At 34.3% G+C, this 18,176-nt stretch overlaps 6 protein-coding genes and 3 pseudogenes across 9 annotated transcripts, besides 1 other annotated feature; 4 read left to right on the top strand and 5 right to left on the bottom strand.

Annotated features, from left to right (window-relative positions):
• Nucleotides 1-17,918: part of a mobile genetic element that runs on past the window's edge.
• TVAGG3_0813800 (His-Me finger endonucleases family) lies at nucleotides 85-669 on the top strand (the record flags this gene model as incomplete). The annotated part of the gene is made up of 1 exon (XM_051247755.1): nucleotides 85-669. The coding sequence occupies one exon, from the start codon at nucleotides 85-87 to the stop codon at nucleotides 667-669; it is 585 nt and encodes a 194-aa protein (XP_051083230.1).
• TVAGG3_0813790 lies at nucleotides 2,092-2,493 on the top strand (annotated as a pseudogene). The gene has a single exon. A coding segment is annotated over exon 1 (402 nt).
• TVAGG3_0813780 (organellar and viral DNA polymerase type B) lies at nucleotides 2,772-3,344 on the top strand (the record flags this gene model as incomplete). The annotated part of the gene is made up of 1 exon (XM_051247754.1): nucleotides 2,772-3,344. A coding segment is annotated over one exon (573 nt), but the record flags the coding sequence as incomplete, so codon positions are not given.
• Nucleotides 5,795-6,382, top strand: TVAGG3_0813770 (KilA, N-terminal/APSES-type HTH, DNA-binding family; the record flags this gene model as incomplete). Its single annotated transcript, XM_051247753.1, has 1 exon — nucleotides 5,795-6,382. One exon carries the CDS (start codon nucleotides 5,795-5,797, stop codon nucleotides 6,380-6,382), a length of 588 nt encoding a protein of 195 aa, XP_051083228.1.
• On the bottom strand, nucleotides 6,904-7,353 carry TVAGG3_0813760 (protein of unknown function, DUF4106 family; the record flags this gene model as incomplete). The annotated part of the gene is made up of 1 exon (XM_001296724.2): nucleotides 6,904-7,353. The coding sequence occupies one exon, from the start codon at nucleotides 7,351-7,353 to the stop codon at nucleotides 6,904-6,906; it is 450 nt and encodes a 149-aa protein (XP_001296725.2).
• Nucleotides 8,287-8,706, bottom strand: TVAGG3_0813750 (protein of unknown function, DUF4108 family; the record flags this gene model as incomplete). Its single annotated transcript, XM_051247752.1, has 1 exon — nucleotides 8,287-8,706. One exon carries the CDS (start codon nucleotides 8,704-8,706, stop codon nucleotides 8,287-8,289), a length of 420 nt encoding a protein of 139 aa, XP_051083227.1.
• TVAGG3_0813740 lies at nucleotides 8,742-9,977 on the bottom strand (annotated as a pseudogene). The gene has a single exon. A coding segment is annotated over exon 1 (1,236 nt).
• Nucleotides 13,331-13,801, bottom strand: TVAGG3_0813730 (protein of unknown function, DUF4106 family; the record flags this gene model as incomplete). The annotated part of the gene is made up of 1 exon (XM_051247751.1): nucleotides 13,331-13,801. One exon carries the CDS (start codon nucleotides 13,799-13,801, stop codon nucleotides 13,331-13,333), a length of 471 nt encoding a protein of 156 aa, XP_051083226.1.
• On the bottom strand, nucleotides 14,310-16,139 carry TVAGG3_0813720 (annotated as a pseudogene). Its single transcript has one exon. A coding segment is annotated over exon 1 (1,830 nt).
• Nucleotides 17,919-18,176: the final 258 nt, after the last annotated feature.

Here is an 18,176-nt window from a genome sequence, read left to right as displayed (position 1 = left end):
CTTGTTTGTTAGATGAGAAATATGAAATGGCATACCATTTAAAACAAAATATTTTTAAAAAAACATTTTTTTATTTTATTTGAAATGTACGCTGAGTTTGTTGGAACAGACCGTTGGGAAACTTGTTTGTTAGATGAGAAATATGAAATTCACTGTTGTGAGTCATTTGAAGTCAGAAACAAAAAGACAAAAAGAGTTTTAAGCGGATGGGAGCGAAATGACGGATATGCTAATATGAAGATGAGTGGAAAAAACTATTTTAAACATGTTGTCATTGCAACTCATTTTATACCGAACTCTAACAATCTACCTTTTGTAGACCATATAAACCATATAAGAAATGACAATAGACTTGAAAATTTACGTTGGGTTACTCGTTCTGAAAACAATAAGAACAAAGGCAAATTTGGAGATATTGTATTCGAATTTGTCGACGAACTAGAAGATGAAACAATTGAAATTACAGACTATGGTAAGCATACGTTTGAGTTTTACTACTATAGCGAAGAACAGGACTCTTTCTACTTTTATACCGGCGTAAACTATAGGAAATTACAAGTATGTTTTACTAAGGAAGGCTGTGCTTATGTAAACACTAGAGATACAGATGGAAAAAACGTTAAAATATTTCTTAACAAATTCAAGAAGCTATATGGCATACCATTTTAAAACATTTTTAAAACAGTATATTTTTACATATATAAAATGCTTCAGGTTGAAAAACAAAGAACAAAAGTAGCAGATACAAAACCGTTCAGACGAAAGTCTTGAGAAAACTCTAAATGACTTTCAAACTCAAATAAACAAATACTACTGGGAATTTCAAGAAAAATACGACTCTTTACTAAATGGAACATACTATCTGAAACTAGAATATGACAAGATGAACTCCACCGTTTCATTTCAAAAGATTGAAATTAACCCTCCAAGAAGTACAGAGTTTTTATTTTGGGAAGTAGACAAACGTTCTTGGGCACAATTTCTTCGGTTACTAAACCAGAACGAACCATTGCCACCTGACGGTCCGTTTAAATTTATACTTCCACCAGCAGATTTGACAGTTTATAGAAACGTGTTTGACCCTCAAAATGTCATGTGTCATGCAAGTTTCAGTTCAAGCAACAACAGTTTTCTTTGTATTGGTAAGGACTTTTATGACTTTGCTTCTAAATTCTACGAACCACCTAGTAACAGTTTCTCTGACTTTCAAGTTTGGTTCACAACAAACGGTGTGCAGCATATTATACCATTGTACTATGACTTTTATCTCGAATTGTCTTTCATATACAATACGGAGAAGTGCTGAAAAAGTATTGAATGTGGCTCGATGTTGTCCATTGCACTGCTTCAGAAAATATTTGCACTGCTTCATAGAACAATATTTGCACTGCTTCAGAACAATATTTGCACTGCTTCAGAACAATATTTGTACTTTTCAGAACAATACTTGTACTGTTTCAGAGCCAATACTTGTACTGTTTCAGAACAATACTTGTACTTTTTCAGAACAATACTTGTACTTTTTCAGAACAAATTTTCCCGTAAAAGCTCTCAATTTGTGAGAAAAATTTTCTGTTTCAGAACAAGACTTGTACTTTTTCAGAACAAGACTTGTACTTTTTCAGAACAAATATTTGTACTGTTTCAGAACAATATTTGCACTGTTCAGAACAATATTTGCACTGTTTCAAGACAATATTTGCACTGCTTCAGAACAATATTTGTACTGTTTCAAGACAATATTTGTACTGTTTCAAGACAATGTCCGACGGTTAAGCCACAAACGATGTCCGACGTCCCACCAAAAAATATTTTTTATTTTTATTGTAAGAACAGTATGACAGTCGAAGCAAAAACGTTCACGAACAAATCTAATGGCGAAACATTCACAAAAGGCACTTACAACGGTATTGAAGTCTTACGTAGAGACAAGGATGGTTATATAAATGCAACAAATATGTCAGCAGTTTGGGAAAGACTTTAGAAGGTTGTTGGAAATAAGTCCTGGGAAGAGTATTTAAGGCATTTTGTGAAGAATATACCAACCCGCGGAATTCCGCGGGTTGCTTTTTATACAATGTTCATGCAGGAATTCCGATGAAATCAAACAGGTTAGAGGAATGTATGTAGACCCAAGACTCGTAAACTATATAGCAATGTGGGCTTCTCCAAAATATTGCATAGCAGTTGGAAAAATTTTGGACTCCATAGACAAGAAAGTTCATGAGAAATTAGATGAAGAAGAACTTGAAGATACAGTAGAGAATGCTAAACCTTTGTTCGAAGAAGAAGTTAGAAAAATGCATGAAAAACAAATAGAACATGAACGTGAGATATGTTCTGGTTATAGAGACTCCATACGAACTAGACCAATGGGAACAAGAAGATTTAAAGAGAGAATTTAGAGAATATGAACTCGCTAAGATAGCATTTGAAGCTGCAGAAAAGAAGTTAAAAGTTTGGGGTCGTTTTGTAAAAAAATATTGTGAGTAAATGAACCATTTATTTTTATTGAATTCAGCAAAAATATATTTTAGGTGAAGAGGTGAAATCTCACCTCTTTTCTCACCTCTTTTCTCACCCGTTGAATTTTGTATAAAAAGCAACCGTCGACATTCCGGCGGTTGGTATATTCTTCACAAAATGCTTGTTTTGAGGTCGAGCCACTTTTGGCTCCACCGTATTTTTCAACCAAAACTCATGAATTTTCCCGAAATAAAAAATAAAGTTAGTTTTTTTAAAAAAATATTTTTTATTTTTATTGTAAGAACATGTTAGCAACAACAGCACCAAACTCGTTAGTCATGAACCCAACTTCAATGTTAGTAGAGATGAAAAGCTTCATTCCTTCTTCATATACTTTCGAAACAGAAATCCAGAAGATAAAGCAAGAACTTTTAACAAGTAATTTAGATTGCACTGCGAAAGATGAAACAAATGAACAGTATCTTTATGAAATGCAGGACATTATTGACCATTTACCTAAACTTCCTGAAATACAACAACAAAAGCTTACTATTCCAGAATTCGATGAAATTGAAGTCAGACCAACCGACTCAGTTGAAATAAAGAAGTTCATACGTAAGGCTAACTATGAGTTTCTTGGATTTCATTGCAACCACAAAGTCATGGACAAAGATTGCGACATGGTATATAAGAACATCTCTGACATATATAAATCTGAAGAATTTAAGACCTACGACAACTTTGTTTCGTTAGTTGCAAAATGTGTATGGCAGATAAGAGATAAAGATAAAAGAGGTAAAGTATGGAACGAACAGATAAAACCAGCAACTTTTGAATTTAAGAAAACCATTGACGCTATAGTCATACTAGCAGGTAAGGTTTCAATGTACAATGCAAAAATGAACCCACAATGTTCTAAATGTAAAGCAGCAATGAGGAAATATAACTATTCTGTCAAAGAGATAGAACGTATGAGAAACGACTATGCAGACTTAAAGAAAGAAGCAGAGAAGCCGGTAGAAAATAAAATGGACATGTTAGCATTTCTGAACAAAAACTATCCAACAGCTGACGATTTCCTTCTTTCAGATGTCAAGAAGAAATATAAAGAAACATTCGGCATTGTTAAAACATTCGATGTACTAAAAGAAGAAATAGAAGCCACAAAATTGTTTAGGATTTCAAATATACATCATACAATTCATGTAAAACGCTTATAAAATAACAGGTGAAAAAAGAGGTGAAAAAAGAGGTGAAATCTCACCTCTTCACCTAAAATATATTTTTGCTGAAAAAATGACCAAATTTCATTATATAACTGTTATTTTTGACGAAGAGAACTTTTGCACTTCGTAAAAAAAATCCCTGAAATCATATCTTTTATACAAAATTCAAGAGGTGAAAAAAGAGGTGAAAAAACAGGTGAAATCTCACCTCTTCACCTAAAATATATTTTTGCTGAAAAAATGACCAAATTTCATTATATAACTGTTATTTTTGACGAAGAGAACTTTTACACTTCGTAAAAAAATTCTATGAAATCATATCTTTTATACAAGATAGAAAAAATAAAATAAAAGCTAGTTTTTTTAAAATATTTTTTTTATTTTGTATGTAAGAACAGGAAATGACAAACACTGAGTTTGAAACAGTTAAAAAGATAGACAATGACACCAAAGTGGTTAGAATTGGTGATTTAAACGTAAGATACTCAAAGAAATACAAAAAATATTCTTTGTCAGACATTTTAACACCATCTGGAAAGAGAGCAAAGGACTGGGTTAGAAATGCTTCATCTCAGAAAATTTTGACAAGAAATCCTGAGCTTTTGATATCGGTAAGATTTCATGGAACTACAGCATATCTCATCGACAAAAGTCTTATACCACTAGTTTTGTTATGGATTGACCCAGTTGTTGGATATAATTTCATAACATATGGTTCGTTCGACTCAGAACGTTGCAGTGAAGGCTTACTTTACATCGTTCAGAAACCGAAAGACTTCAATACAAAGAGATATAAGATAGGAAGAACATTTAATATAACTAAAAGATATGACAGTACAGTCAATAGAGTTAAGGTTGTGTTTGTAAATGATATGAGAGCTGCTGAAACAGAACTGCTTGAAGTTTTTGAGAAAAGGTATGGTGCTCCCACGAAAGGTAAAGAAACGTTTGAAGTAGATGAGATAGATAGTGCTATAAAATTATTTGACGAAGTTGCTGAAAAATACATGTAAAGCGTTTATTTTTACGCTTGACTTCAGATGGCTCAGGTAGTTCCTAACTAGCTCATTTATCTCTATAAGGTAGATTGCCTCATCTGCTGGGTCTATGTCGGTCATTGTTTCAAGACAAGTCTTTTACTTTTTCAAGACGAGTCTTTTACTTTTTCAAGACAAGTCTTTTACTTTTTCAAGACAAGTCTTTTACTTTTTCAAGACAAGTCTTTTACTTTTTCAAGACAAGTCTTTTACTTTTTCAAGACAAGTCTTTTACTTTTTCAAGAAATTTTTTGGTGTAAAGTTCTCAAATTTGAGAACAGTGGTCTTGATTTCAGACGATACCCGTACTTTTTCAAGACAAGTCTTTTACTTTTTCAAGACAAGTCTTTTACTTTTTCAAGACAAGTCTTTTACTTTTTCAAGACAAGTCTTTTACTTTTTCAAGACAAGTCTTTTACTTTTTCAAGACAAGTCTTTTACTTTTTCAAGACAAGTCTTTTACTTTTTCAAGACAAGTCTTTTACTTTTCAAGACAAGTCTTTTACTTTTTCAAGACAATGTCCGACGTCAGTCAGTAAATTTTATCGTCCAACCTTACAAATGTAAACTTATATCGTTCTATTTTCTTCACTAGGGTCTAACACCAAAGTAACCTATGTACATGAAATTTCACTGCATAAAAGGAAAAAACCTGCGCGAATCGGGATTTGAACCGAGGTCTTCGACGCCTGTAGCGAGGTAGCCCATACCACTGAGCTATGAGCCGCTTGCATATTTTTAAGTAAAATATAGTATATTTGTCATATAGTGAAGGATGACCAAACTTTAAAAAAATAACGCTAATTTTTAAAAAAATATTTTTTTATTTTGTATGTAAAGACAGATATGTCAACAACAGAGAACACAACAACAGTTATAGTCCATGAAGCTATAAATGAAGAATATGAGTGGGTTCAGTTTAACAAACAACTCCGTCTCATTCGTTCGGTCAAAGATGACATGTACCAAATGCAAAGTATTTTGAATGCTCTTCGTTCTACAAAGCAAGCACGTCATTGGTTTGAAAACCAACAGACAAAAGAACTTTTAGAAGAATTTCCTCATATGTTTGCGACCGGTAGAAAACCGCGGGTCGAGATTCCGTACGAAAATCGTCAAAATTTGCCAAATGGTTTGAGAGGTTGGTATGTACATAGACTTCTTGTAAATGCTGTTGCAATGTGGGCTTCACCTCGTTACGCTTGTTATATTTTCATGATGTTAGATGAACTTCATAGACAAGAACGTGAAGAGCTAGAGAACAAGCTTGAAGCAAAAGACAAAAACATACAGAAAAGAATACCACGTTCGGTACCAAAAGGAAAGGAAAAGAACTATAAGTATATGATTTACACTGAAGAGATGGAAAATGAAGAAGACAGAGATATGGTTATGTTGCATTTAGTCAGAAGAAACAACAAAAGCTTTTACGACCTTGCTAAGATTTACAAATCTGACAGAAATTGGTTCTATCGCGAAAACTTACCGATTTCAATGACACCAAATGAAGATGTTAAACAGATAGTTCAAGATACGTTACCTCAAACACACTATGATATTAAAGGTTGTACAATACTTACATTCAAAGAAGATTTGTCATTGTTAAAGGAAAAAATAACAGAGTATTTTGACAACTTCAAACAAGTAGAGTAAATGAACCATTTATTTTTCAAGCTTGACTTCAGATGGCTCAGGTAGCTCTATAAGGTAAATTGTCTTGTCAAATCCTTCTGGCATTCCAAGTTCTTCCTTCCGACATTCCGAGTCCTTCCATCCGACAAGAAAAAAATTTCCCGACAAGAAAAAAATTTCCCGACAACTGGAAAAAAATTTCCCGACAAGAAAAAAATTTCCCGACAACTGGAAAAAAATTTCCCGACAACTGGAAAAAAATTTCCCGACAACTGGAAAAAAATTTCCTGTTGTTCGTCCGTAAACCATTCAAATTTTCGAAAATTGAGAACTTTTTGGTCGAACGACAGAAAAAATTTTTCCTTCCGACAGAAAAAGTTTTTCCTTCCGACAGAAAAAAATTTCCCGACAACTGGAAAAGTTCTTCCATCCGACAGGACACAAACGGATGACTGACGTTCCTCTTCCTGAATGTCTTCCAAAGCCAGAAGAACCGAAAGCTGCAGAACCACAACAGACTAAGACTCAAACACTTACATTTTTCAAGCTTGACTTTTTACAATTTGAACTTTGTTTGCGTAGATATGAATTCTGAAAGAAGTATGAGGGTCTTGTATGACTTTGTACTTCTCCCATAGTTCATGTCTGTCAAACTTACCTGCCATGGACTCTTTCATAAGTTCCATGAAATCGTCTTCGGACAATCCAGGGAAAAGTATGATATCAGTAAGTATTCTTTTAACATCCTTACTTAAACTCTTTGCTGTCTGTACACAAATGACAACTGAGATGTTAAAGTGTCTGAGCTTCTTAAGAATTCGACACATATCTTGTTCTCTGTTCTTTAACAAAGGATGAGAAGCAAAGTCATCTAAAATAAGAAGACATCTATGAGGGTAAGTCTTCCAATCGTAAGATTGCAATTTCTTCGAAATGTATTCTATCTCTTTCTGTTTGTTTCTGAAGTGTTTCTTCTCTAATATTCTCTGCATTTCCTCATTTGGGTCTTTAAACTTAGAATTTATATACTCATTTATAGCATTGTACTTCAAAACTCTTCTTTGGTACTTCTTTATCCAATCTAACAACTCAGAGTCTTTTATACATACTAACTTAGACTTTTTTATAATATCTTTGAACGAATTGACGGTTTGGTCAAATTGACCAGAAGTACTACAAATAACAACTAACTCATAGAATGGGTTCTTCTCATCTAGTTCTTGTTGTTGTGCAGCCATTTTAAGATAAGTGAAAGTCTTACCCGACCCAGGTGGTGCGATTAGACCTGTTATACCATTCTGAGCAAATAAGAACTTGTCATGTATGGGTTTTATCTGAGCATTTTCTAACTTCCTCTTGTTCTTGTTTAAAACATTCTCAAATTTCTTGTCAATGTCAGCAAACTTTTTTTCTAACATATTTTTAGAAAAATTAAAATTTTATCTTTTTGAAAATGTCTAGCGATTTCGCTATCTATATTCGAGACAAGCTTTTCGACAGCAAAACATCTGTCGACCATAAAATCTTACATAGTGTAAACAAGAAAGGTGAATTTGTTCTAAAGTTCTGTTTCTGGGAATATGACAAGAACCATAAAACATTAGGCAGAGAAGTCTTTAAGTTTGTCAATGACAGACTTGTTGACAGAGATGACGCCGATTGGAAAGATGAAGTCCAACAAAAGTTCTTAGAATGCAAAGAAGACACATGCGCTGTTCTTGAAGATGAAATAGGAAACAGAATAGAAGAGCTATTAAAGGACAAAGAACTTTTACATAAATATGGTTGCGCCAAATTTGACATAACTCCACCAGAGAAGAAGAAGAAGAGAGAAAAGAAAGAAAAGAAAGTAGAAGAAGAGAAGAAAGAACCTGAACCAGAGCCAGAGAAAAAGAAATTTGACATGTAAAAATAAAATTTTATTTTTAGAACATTTCTGGGTCAATGTCAATGTTCTCTTCCTCTTTAGGAGCAAACACTGGCTTAGACTCTAAAATCTTTTTACCTAATTTACCTTGAACTTCAACTATCTTAGACTCATAATATTCATAGTCGTCTGCTTTCTTTGGTTCATAAGGTATAACAAGTTTGTATGCTTTGCCTTCTTTAAGGTTTGAGAACCTTCTGTCAAAATTTTCTTTGACTGCTAACAAACCTTCTATGTCTAAGTCTTCAAATTTCGCACCATTTTTAGTCACAATAGCAAACTTAACTGGTTCGATGTTCCAAACTTTGCTGAATGAAGACTTTTCAAAATGGTAGAAGTAAACATTCAAATAAGCGAATGGGTCTAGTTCTTCTTTGACTTCTGTCATGTACTTGTTTACTGAGATGAATTTTGCCATCTTTTCTATCGGATAAAAAAATGTTTTTTTTAAATTTACTCAGAAAAATTTTTCTTTGTATATACGCCGTTCTGAACGTCTAAAAGACTTTTGACATTTGCCAAGAATGTTCGTTTAGAAGCTGTCATATAACCATACTCTTGACAATACTGTTTATATTCATCATATAATGACCTTTCATCTAAACACTCAAAGTTAGTCTCATCTATAAACAGTTCATATACACTCTTGTTTGCTTCTAACAATGTTTGTCTTTCTTCGGTATGTGGAATTTGTCTTGGATTGAACTTAGAAATATCTAATGTCATGAAATATGAGAACAAGTGGTTGTAAAAGTCAGATGTCAAAGTTTCTGCTAAGTCGTCAAAATATTCTGTATCTTGCATATGAGCTTCTGACGTTCTGACAACTACATATCTTCTGTCAGAACTTTCTAACTTCATCGGAACGGCGTTGTTTGAAACCATGACGAAGTTTGCAACATTTTCACAAACTCTTTGGTCTTTATATTTTCTTTCAACAACTCCAACTTTGTCTGTTATAAGACTCTTCAAAGCATCTGAGTTTAAAACCTTTGTTGTATCTATACTTTGAAGTTCGTTACATACTATAAGTTTCATATTCTCTATTGAAGAGTTAAATTTACCGCAGATGTTTTCTAAGTTTGTCATATTCGGGTTCGAATAGCCCTCTAACAGTTTGCACAAAATATCTGTAAAGAAAGTGTTCTTACCTGTTCCTTGTTTTCCAATTACAATGAGAGCAGTTTCATTTTTAGCACTTGGATGTTGTAAGATGTTTGCAAACCAACATAAGATATACTCATAGACTCTTTCGTTTCCATTGCATATAATTTCTTTGACATGGTCTAACCAAGCTTCTATAACATTTTCTTTCCATTCTACTTGTTCGTATTTATATCCAGTGAAGATAGAATAGAAGTTTGGAGATGGTGTATAGAACTTTATACCACGAACTGAAAAATCTTCAAGTTTTGACAATAAGATATCCCAAGCATCTAACATCTTCATACCAACTTGTACGACTTTTATTTTCTTAAGTTTCTGTCTACATTCTTGTTCTGAAACTATGGTTGCTCTTGGTTTGTTAAAGACAACATCCCATTCTTTCATGACATAACATTCTGGGCAGAGTCAACATAAATGACTAAACGTTTCAAATTCTCGACTGCTTTGTTATAGTCTCGAAATGGACACATATTTCTGAATGCTTGGAAGTCATAAAAAATCTGAAACATCTATTCTGTACATTTTATAAAAAAAAAAAATATTTTTTTTATTCTTGACTTTGTTGTTGCATTTGTTCCATTTGTTGTTCTTGAGCTATTTGTTGTTGAAGTTGTTCTTGTAGTACAATACTTTCACCAGTTGCATCTTCCAATTCGAAACTTTCTGCCGTCATTGACAAATACATAGGACATAAAAGTTTTACAGGAACAAAGTTTGCGTCAACTAGGTTAAGTTTATGTTTGCTAAAGTGTTTGAGTTCACTAAAGCTGAAAACTCTGCATTCGAATGAACAATAGGCAAACCAGCAGAGAAAGTGTTGTTTATACGCATGAGTATCTTTTGGTCATAGTAGTTTCTGTCGACATTCGAATAGCACTTTGAACCTAAGTTTGAAACATATATAAAATAGGTGTACTTAAAGTCAATGGAACAGACATTCCTTGTATGACACCTTTTCCTGTTATAGGAAACTGTTGGTAGTAAAAAACCAGATATAAGTTTTGTATTATAGCTCATATCGTTTATACTAAACTCAGTCGACATCCAAACATAATGAAACCTGCTCTAGTGCAGCACATGTTACATCCGTCCTTAAAGTATTAAATAAGTCAACAAACTGTTGGTGGTATATCTGAGTAAGTATTCTTCAAAGGAGTATTTTTTACCATTCACAACAATAAAGTCTTCTGGTGTCAAAAGAGCAAACAGGCTTTAGTCGTCATTGTGTTTAAAGTTAGTTTACAATATCGTCCTGAGACTTTGTAAGTTTGTTGTTATAGAATTATATGACTCAGGTTTTAGTCGTAATAGTATAAACCATTGTGTCTTCTGCCATTTACTTAGCAACTAAATTTAATGAAATGTTGTGGTCGTCAATATTTTTATGACGTCTGGGAAACTATATTTTAAGTTCAACGTTTCACCTCCTTTCATAACGTATATCTTGTCAATGACATTATGAAAACACCACAGCAAGCAATGTCGGGTTCTATTTCTTTGATGTTTATATCGTCTGCCTCTGTCAAAAGTTTCATAGTTCTTTCAAAACTTCATGAGGTGCGATGACATATGAGTTCACTTTTACAGGGTTGTGTTCGACCAAGTTTAACATTATACCCAAAGCTTGACAAATCTTCTCCTGAGTTTTAAGTTGTCTTTAAGTTGTTGGTAGTCGTTTCGAATATCTGCAACAGAACTTAAGTCTCTGCTAACTTCAGGATATGTTGGTTGTTCTTTTACAGGAACATTGCTATACCATCTTCGTCTTCGTATGGTTTCCCCACTTCAAACATCTCTGTCTTTGACATTGACAACAACACTTTGACTGTTTGTTTGAGTTGGTGAATTTAACTTCACATCTGCCACCGCCATTAAACCTTTTGAAACACTTACGCTTCTATTTTCGGAAATGACATTTTACTTAGAATAAAAAGATGGACGTATTCGAGTATCTTTCGAATTGAAGCAAAACAAGGTTTACACACACAAACAATACAAATACATTGACAGAATAGTCTTTTACACAAACAATGGAAAATGTTATAGAATAGCAGTCTTTGCTGAACCAAAATATTTTCATAAAGCAAAGAAAGTTGGTATAACCGAAATGGTGAAAGTTCTTGACGTTGACAAAAATATAACAAAAACTGACCGATATTTCTAAAGGTAAGTTTATAATACAATATTATATCAAAACTGCGTACTGTCAATATTTGACGGAGAGAAGTCAGTTCAAGAACAACTTACTGACCTGCTGCCAAAATCTGCTCGATGGAAGCTGTCGTTATACCAATCTGAGGAGCCCCAGCAGGTTTCATCGAACGAATTTTCAAAAGAGCATCTTCTGTGAAAAGTGCTATTGGTTTTGTAAACTTCTTTGCTTTCAATTCATCTGGACCGTCTCTGTCACCAGTATATTGTATTTGAACTGTACCAACAGTTGAAATACCACCCATAAAGTCTTCTGAGTCAGCAAATGGAATGCCAAGCAAAAGTTTGAACGGTCTCCATTTGTATATTGAGTTTTTTGAGCTCCTGTATGAGTCCATACTTTCACATATGGCATAATAGAACTTTGCATTTCAGGGTTAATGGTTGTTGTGAAGTTGTTGTTAAAGTTCATAGCATCTAATGTCAAGTTGTATGACCTCATATCCTCAACTGTAGAATATTCTTCTCTGGATAATATTTGCCATCTATGTTTATATGGTATTTAATACCAGGTTGTAGAAGCAAGAAATAGTCATTTATAGTTCGTCTGAACAGTACAAACATAGTATCTGCATGTTTCATTGCAGTTGTTAAGGCAATATCTGTTCTTGCACCTGGGTCAGCACTTTGGTTTCCAACTTCACCTGCAAAGTCTTTGACAGATATTTGGTGTATAGGAACATAAGTGGAACTGCAATATATTTGGCAGCTAAAGCATTTGAAAATATCTGGGTCAACATATAGACTGCAAGTCTGCTTTCTATTCTCTTGCATTCAAATTTTTCGCATGTGAACTTAACTGGGTCCCAAGCATCTCCAGCAGCATTGAAATAATAGTTTACTTCAGTGTTGAGGTTTGAGAAACCAAAGTCTAAGTCAACTTTTTTTGCAAAAGTCGCGCGAATGACATTTTATTGTTCCCACTACTTCTGTAAGAGTGAATGGGTCTTGTGTTGGTGCAATGACTAAGTTATTTTGCTTGGAGTAAGTTCGATAGAAATTTTTCCTGCCCAGTTTGGCAAGTATCTTAAAAACCTGAAGATGAGGAAAGATGACAAAGGAACTCTAAGTTTCAGTTTTACTTTGGTTACTGCTGCTGCAGTTTGTCCAGAAAGGTTAACATAAACTCCTGGAACGTTAGGGTCAAGTCTTCTTATTTTCTCAATAGTTGCATACTGGTCTGTTTGTTCTCTAGCTTGTGGTTGTACTGAGTTTCTCAAAGCGAACCATTCATAGTTTGCCATGTTACTGTTTGAACTAAGTCAGAGTTAGAATATATCTTATATCCATGAAAACTTCTGGAGCATATTGGTATCCGACATAGAAAATTCCATTGCAACCTTTCTTGTCAGACAACTTGGCAGAAGGTTTTATTTCAATGTCTTGTTCCACGTATAAGAAAGAGTTGTCAATAGAAATTATATGAAACCTGTCGCAAGCAATATCTACTGTTGTTGAAGAACCTTCTCCAAACTCACCTACGTTTCCATAAGAAACAGCAGTTGTATATTCGTAAGTTCCAGGAACTATTTCTGACCTTCTAATGGCATTGTCGCATTCGTTATACCATTCGGAAACATTTCCATTCATAGCATCCAAAACTGTTGGCGTTATATTCTGAGCGGCGTACATTTCATATGAGTAAAAATATAGAATAGTTGGATTTATATGTCATAATAGAACCCACTCCGACCAAGCTTTACTTTCTTCCTGACTGAGTTTTTAACTCTTCTTTTTCCTTCATTGCCCTCTGCTTGAAGTTGTTGCATCTTTGCATTATGTTCATCTAGTATGTTGCAAATTTTCCATGTCCTTTTTGCCTTTTGGCTCTGGTCGCCCATCTCAGGTAACCTATATCCTAGAAAGAGTTTGTCATAGTCTGTATTTGAGTCGTCGCTTATTGTTTGCATGACTCTGTCCTGAGTTTCCGGTTCAAGCTCTTCAAACAGTGCCTGTCCATATGGAATAAGCTCGTTTCCAAATATATGTTTTTGTAGCCATTCTGGTTTTCTTTCCATGTTACCAACTATATCTTTTGTGAATGGGAAAGCTTCTACCCAATCTTTCAGTCTTGCGTCGTTTATTTCTGTAGTTGGTTTTATTTTGTCAAGGAACATGTTTTTCAATACTAACATTTCATTTGGTACTGTCCATTTGAGTTTTCTTAAATATTCATCCCTTCTCGGTTCATTGTCTGCAAAGTAAGTTTTTATGACATTTTGCAAACTTTCGTTTGCAAGGTCATGTACAATAGGTTCTCTTCCTTCTATCTCCCTAACTTTCTTTCTAAACTCTTCACCAAATATACCATCTTTATGGTTCTGTGTAGTTCTTTGAGATAAATGTTCTAGAACGTCAGGTGTTATATTTCCATCAGCCATGTTCATTTCATACTGGTTCAAAATATCTGCATCTTTCATATCTTTCAATGGCATTAAAGCCGCGCTTAAAATACCAGCTATATCTGGTTCACCATTCACTTCCATTGCGTCTACAACTTCTTGGAATTGTGGTTGTAAGTTTATGAACCACCTATCCGGGTTAGCTTTATGACCCCATCTCATTGTAGTTCCATCGTCTGCAGAAACAAAAGTAGGTTTGTTTCCATCTTGGTTAGGTTCTGAATGAACTTTAAACAATGTTTCATTTCTATATGTTTTCTTGAAATTTAACCTTTTATTTTCACCGAGTTCATCCGAAGATTGAACGTTAAATGCTCGTAAGTAAAAAGGGTTGTTGTATTTGTGTACATTTTTTTTCAGTTCTTCCATTCTATGCTGAATATTTTCATCTGGTGTTGGAGTCTTTTGTATGTCGGCAAACATTTTTCGATATTCTTCTACTATGTCAGCCGAATCTTTCTTAGACTCTTGGAAAGATTCCATATTCACCTCATGCTCTTGTTGAGGGTCAAGATTTTTCGGCTGTTCCAAATCTTCATCTAGTTCTGTGAAGTTAGTTTCCAAAGGAGTGACTTGTTCGTTTCCTTCAGGCTCTTCTAGCTGTTGTTGCTGAACTATTTCTTCCATGTCTGGTTGTATCTGAACTTCTTCCTGTGGAGTTTCCTTGTACCTCATCTGCTGGCATTTCATATATTCCGAGACCGTTTTCAACAATTTCCCTATCTACGTCATCCGCATTCATAAGCTTTTGTTCTTTCGTTCCGTCTCTATTTTTTACGCGTTTCATGACGAAAGTTGAATTGTCATTTAGCTCTGACATCAAATATCTCGGAGTAAATTCATCCATGTCATTTGGATGATATGCTATTAAATCATATCCCTTAGCGAGCTTGTATTTTCCAGGTTTGAGATTATATCCGTTTTGGTGCTGAGCCATAAAGCTAAATAGGTTCGGGTCAGTATTTCCATCCTTGAACTTTCCAATAGCTTCTTTATATCTGTCACTAAAGTCAACAGTATCTGGGAAACCACACTCTTCTTTAAGCATTTTTAAGAATTCTTGGTTTCCTTGTTCTCTACTTCTTTTATGTCCTTGCTCTGTTTGTGGTTGTTGTTGTGCAGGGTTTTGAACTGTTGGTTGCTGTGCTGGTTGTGGAGGTGGTTGTTGTGCTGGTTTTGGTTGTGGTGCTGGATTTTGAACTGTTGGTTGTTGTGCAGGGTTTTGAACTGTTGGTTGTTGTGCAGGGTTTTGAACTGTTGGTTGTTGTGTTGGTTTTGGTGCATGCCTGTGTCTGTGTCCATGTGACGATGTAAATGTTTTAGGTAGTCCTGGTGCAGGTGCTTCTCTTGGAGGGTTTGTGGTATATAAATTCCAACAGCTGGTATATAAGTTCCACCAGCTGGCACATATGTTCATCTGCAGCGTAATGTCCTACTGACTTTTCGTTCTTAAGAAAGCATTTACTAGGTCTGTTTTGGTCTGTTGTAACTCTTTTTCTTGACTTTCCACAACAGTTGCTCTAACGGCGTCATAGGCACTTTGAACTGCCTGTCTCGTTGCTGCATCTGTTATTTTCGTCATATTTTGTGCTACTTCTTTTAACTCTTTGTCGAAACTTCAGACTTCAGTTTCTTTCCAGATGAGAAGTCGTTCACTAGTTTCACCTTACTATGAAGAGCTTCGAAGGCGTTCTTAAAGTCAGCATTTGTTAAAGCTTCATTTGAACTGTCTTCATCCGCTTGTATTTTGTCCTTATTGACCCTATAAGTTGGGCTGCTTTAGCGTTGGCTTGGGCATCTAACCAGTCATTGTTAGCTTTTATATATTTGCGCTTTTCATTGCCTTTTGCATGGCTGCGTCGTTATTTTTACTTTCTTGTGCTAAGTTTTCATACTGTACGGTTTGGTTTTGCAACTGTAAAAGTTTTTCTGCCTTTACATTTGCTTCAACTTCCTTTTTATACTCATCGCTATCCATATATGTCTTCAGGGCTTTTTGTTTTATCTCTTCATCTTTCAGTATTTTATATTGAGTAGTATGGTTTTTCAAATTTATGACATCTTGTTCCATTTTTGCTACTTCTGCTGCTTTTTCTGACACTTTTTCGCATATTCCTCTGTACTTAGTTCTTTCAGTTGTTCTTCTTTCTTCTTTTTCTCTACGTTTAACTCATTGAGTTTCTTTGTGTGTCTGTCATATTCTAGTTTCTTTTCGTTTTCACTTATTTGCTTCTGTATGTCTATGTTTGACTTTTTGACATCTGTTATTTGATTTTTGAGTGAACTCAAATTCATTTGACTTTGAGGGTTATAGGCTGTTCCGTCTGCAGCTCCACCATAGCCTGCCATTTTCGCTAAAAGTGCCGCTCTTAAACCTCCACTCTGTGCACCAACAACTCGGTTTAAAAGCATAGGATTGCTTGACATTTGTTGCAACATAGTGGGGTCATTCATAATTTGTTGTTGCAACTGTTGTTGTGGTGTCAGTTTTACTATTGGATGTTTCAATGCTCTCTTCCTCTTACGTATATTCTTACGTAGCTTACGTGGCATTTTAAGTGAAGTTAAAAAGCGGTTTTTGACAGATGTTTATTGTGACTTCTTCGTAAAGACTTTGTTGAGATTTCTTCATAAATGTTTTGTCAAGACTTCTTCGTAAAGACTTTGTTGAGATTTCTTCGTAAATGACCCAAAAATATATTTTAGGTGAAGAGGTGAGATTTCACCTCTTTTTTCACCTCATTTCTCACCTCTTGAATTTTCATGAATTTCTTCGTAAAGACTTTGTTAAGACTTCTTCATCTAATTTCTCATGAACTTTCTTGTCTATGTTTTGTTGAGATTTCTTCGTAAAGACTTTGTTGAGATTTCTTCGTAAAGACTTTGTCAAGATTTCATCGTAAAGACTTTGTTGAGATTTCTTCGTAAATGACCCTAGTAGTATATTTTTGGTGTAAATTTCATGAAAATTCAAGAGGGTGAAAAATTAGGTGAAAAAACAGGTGAAATCTCACCTCTTCACCTAAACATTATTTTTGGTGTAAATTTCATGAAAATTCAAGAGGTGAGAAAAGAGGTGAAAAAACAGGTGAAATCTCACCTCTTCACCTAAACATTATTTTGGTGTAAAATTCATGAAAATTCACGAGGTGAAAAATTAGGTGAAAAACAGGTGAAATCTCACCTCTTCACCTAAACATTATTTTTGGTGTAAAATTCTGAGTAAAATGACAGATGGAACACATACTTTTTCAGTAAGTACATATGGGGTAGAAAAGAGGGTAGAAAACGGGGTAGATATACCCTTCTACCCTAAAATATATTTTTGTCTGATTTACGCTCATTACGATGAAGTTTTGACAAAGTCTTTACGAAGAAATCTTGACAAAGTCTTTACGAAGAAATCTTGACAAAGTCTTTACGATGAAGTTTTGACAAAGTCTTTACGATGAAGTTTTGACAAAGTCTTTACGATGAAGTTTTGACAAAGTCTTTACGATGAAATCTTGACAAAGTCTTTACGATGAAATCTTGACAAAGTCTTTACGATGAAATTCATGAAAATTCAAGAGGTGAGAAAAGAGGTGAAAAAACAGGTGAAATCTCACCTCTTCACCTAAAATATATTTTTATTGAATTCTGTATAATATTCTGAGTAATATGACAGATGTTTATATAACACTTTCTCCGGTTTATAGGACCTCTCTCATATTCTATCTTGTCATATCAAAACTCATAGTCATGTTTGTCCTCTAAGACTTCATTTATACTAAACATCTTCAGGGCTAGAAGGCACGAAGTGCCTGGAAGCCCCACTACCTTTTTTTTTTTTTTTTTTTTTTTTTTTTTTAAATTCCTTTAAACTTATATTCTGCTTATTGATTTTATAATTATAATTCTATGTTCATGCACAATATGTATGAATAAAGTTAAATGCTAGTAAGGCTTCTTACAATCAAACACTTAGCAGTGATAATATATCTTATGATTCGTCCTGATGTTTGAACATGCTTAAAATGATTTTGTATCCAACTTCCCTAATAAATATATAGATTTTTAAATATAATCAATGATGTGAGGATAATCTATGCGATGTACCAGCAATTTA

This window comes from Trichomonas vaginalis, chromosome VI (assembly GCF_026262505.1).
Source record: "Trichomonas vaginalis G3 chromosome VI, whole genome shotgun sequence".
Lineage (NCBI taxonomy): Eukaryota > Parabasalia > Trichomonadida > Trichomonadidae > Trichomonas > Trichomonas vaginalis.
This window is presented reverse-complemented; position numbering and strand designations above follow the sequence as displayed.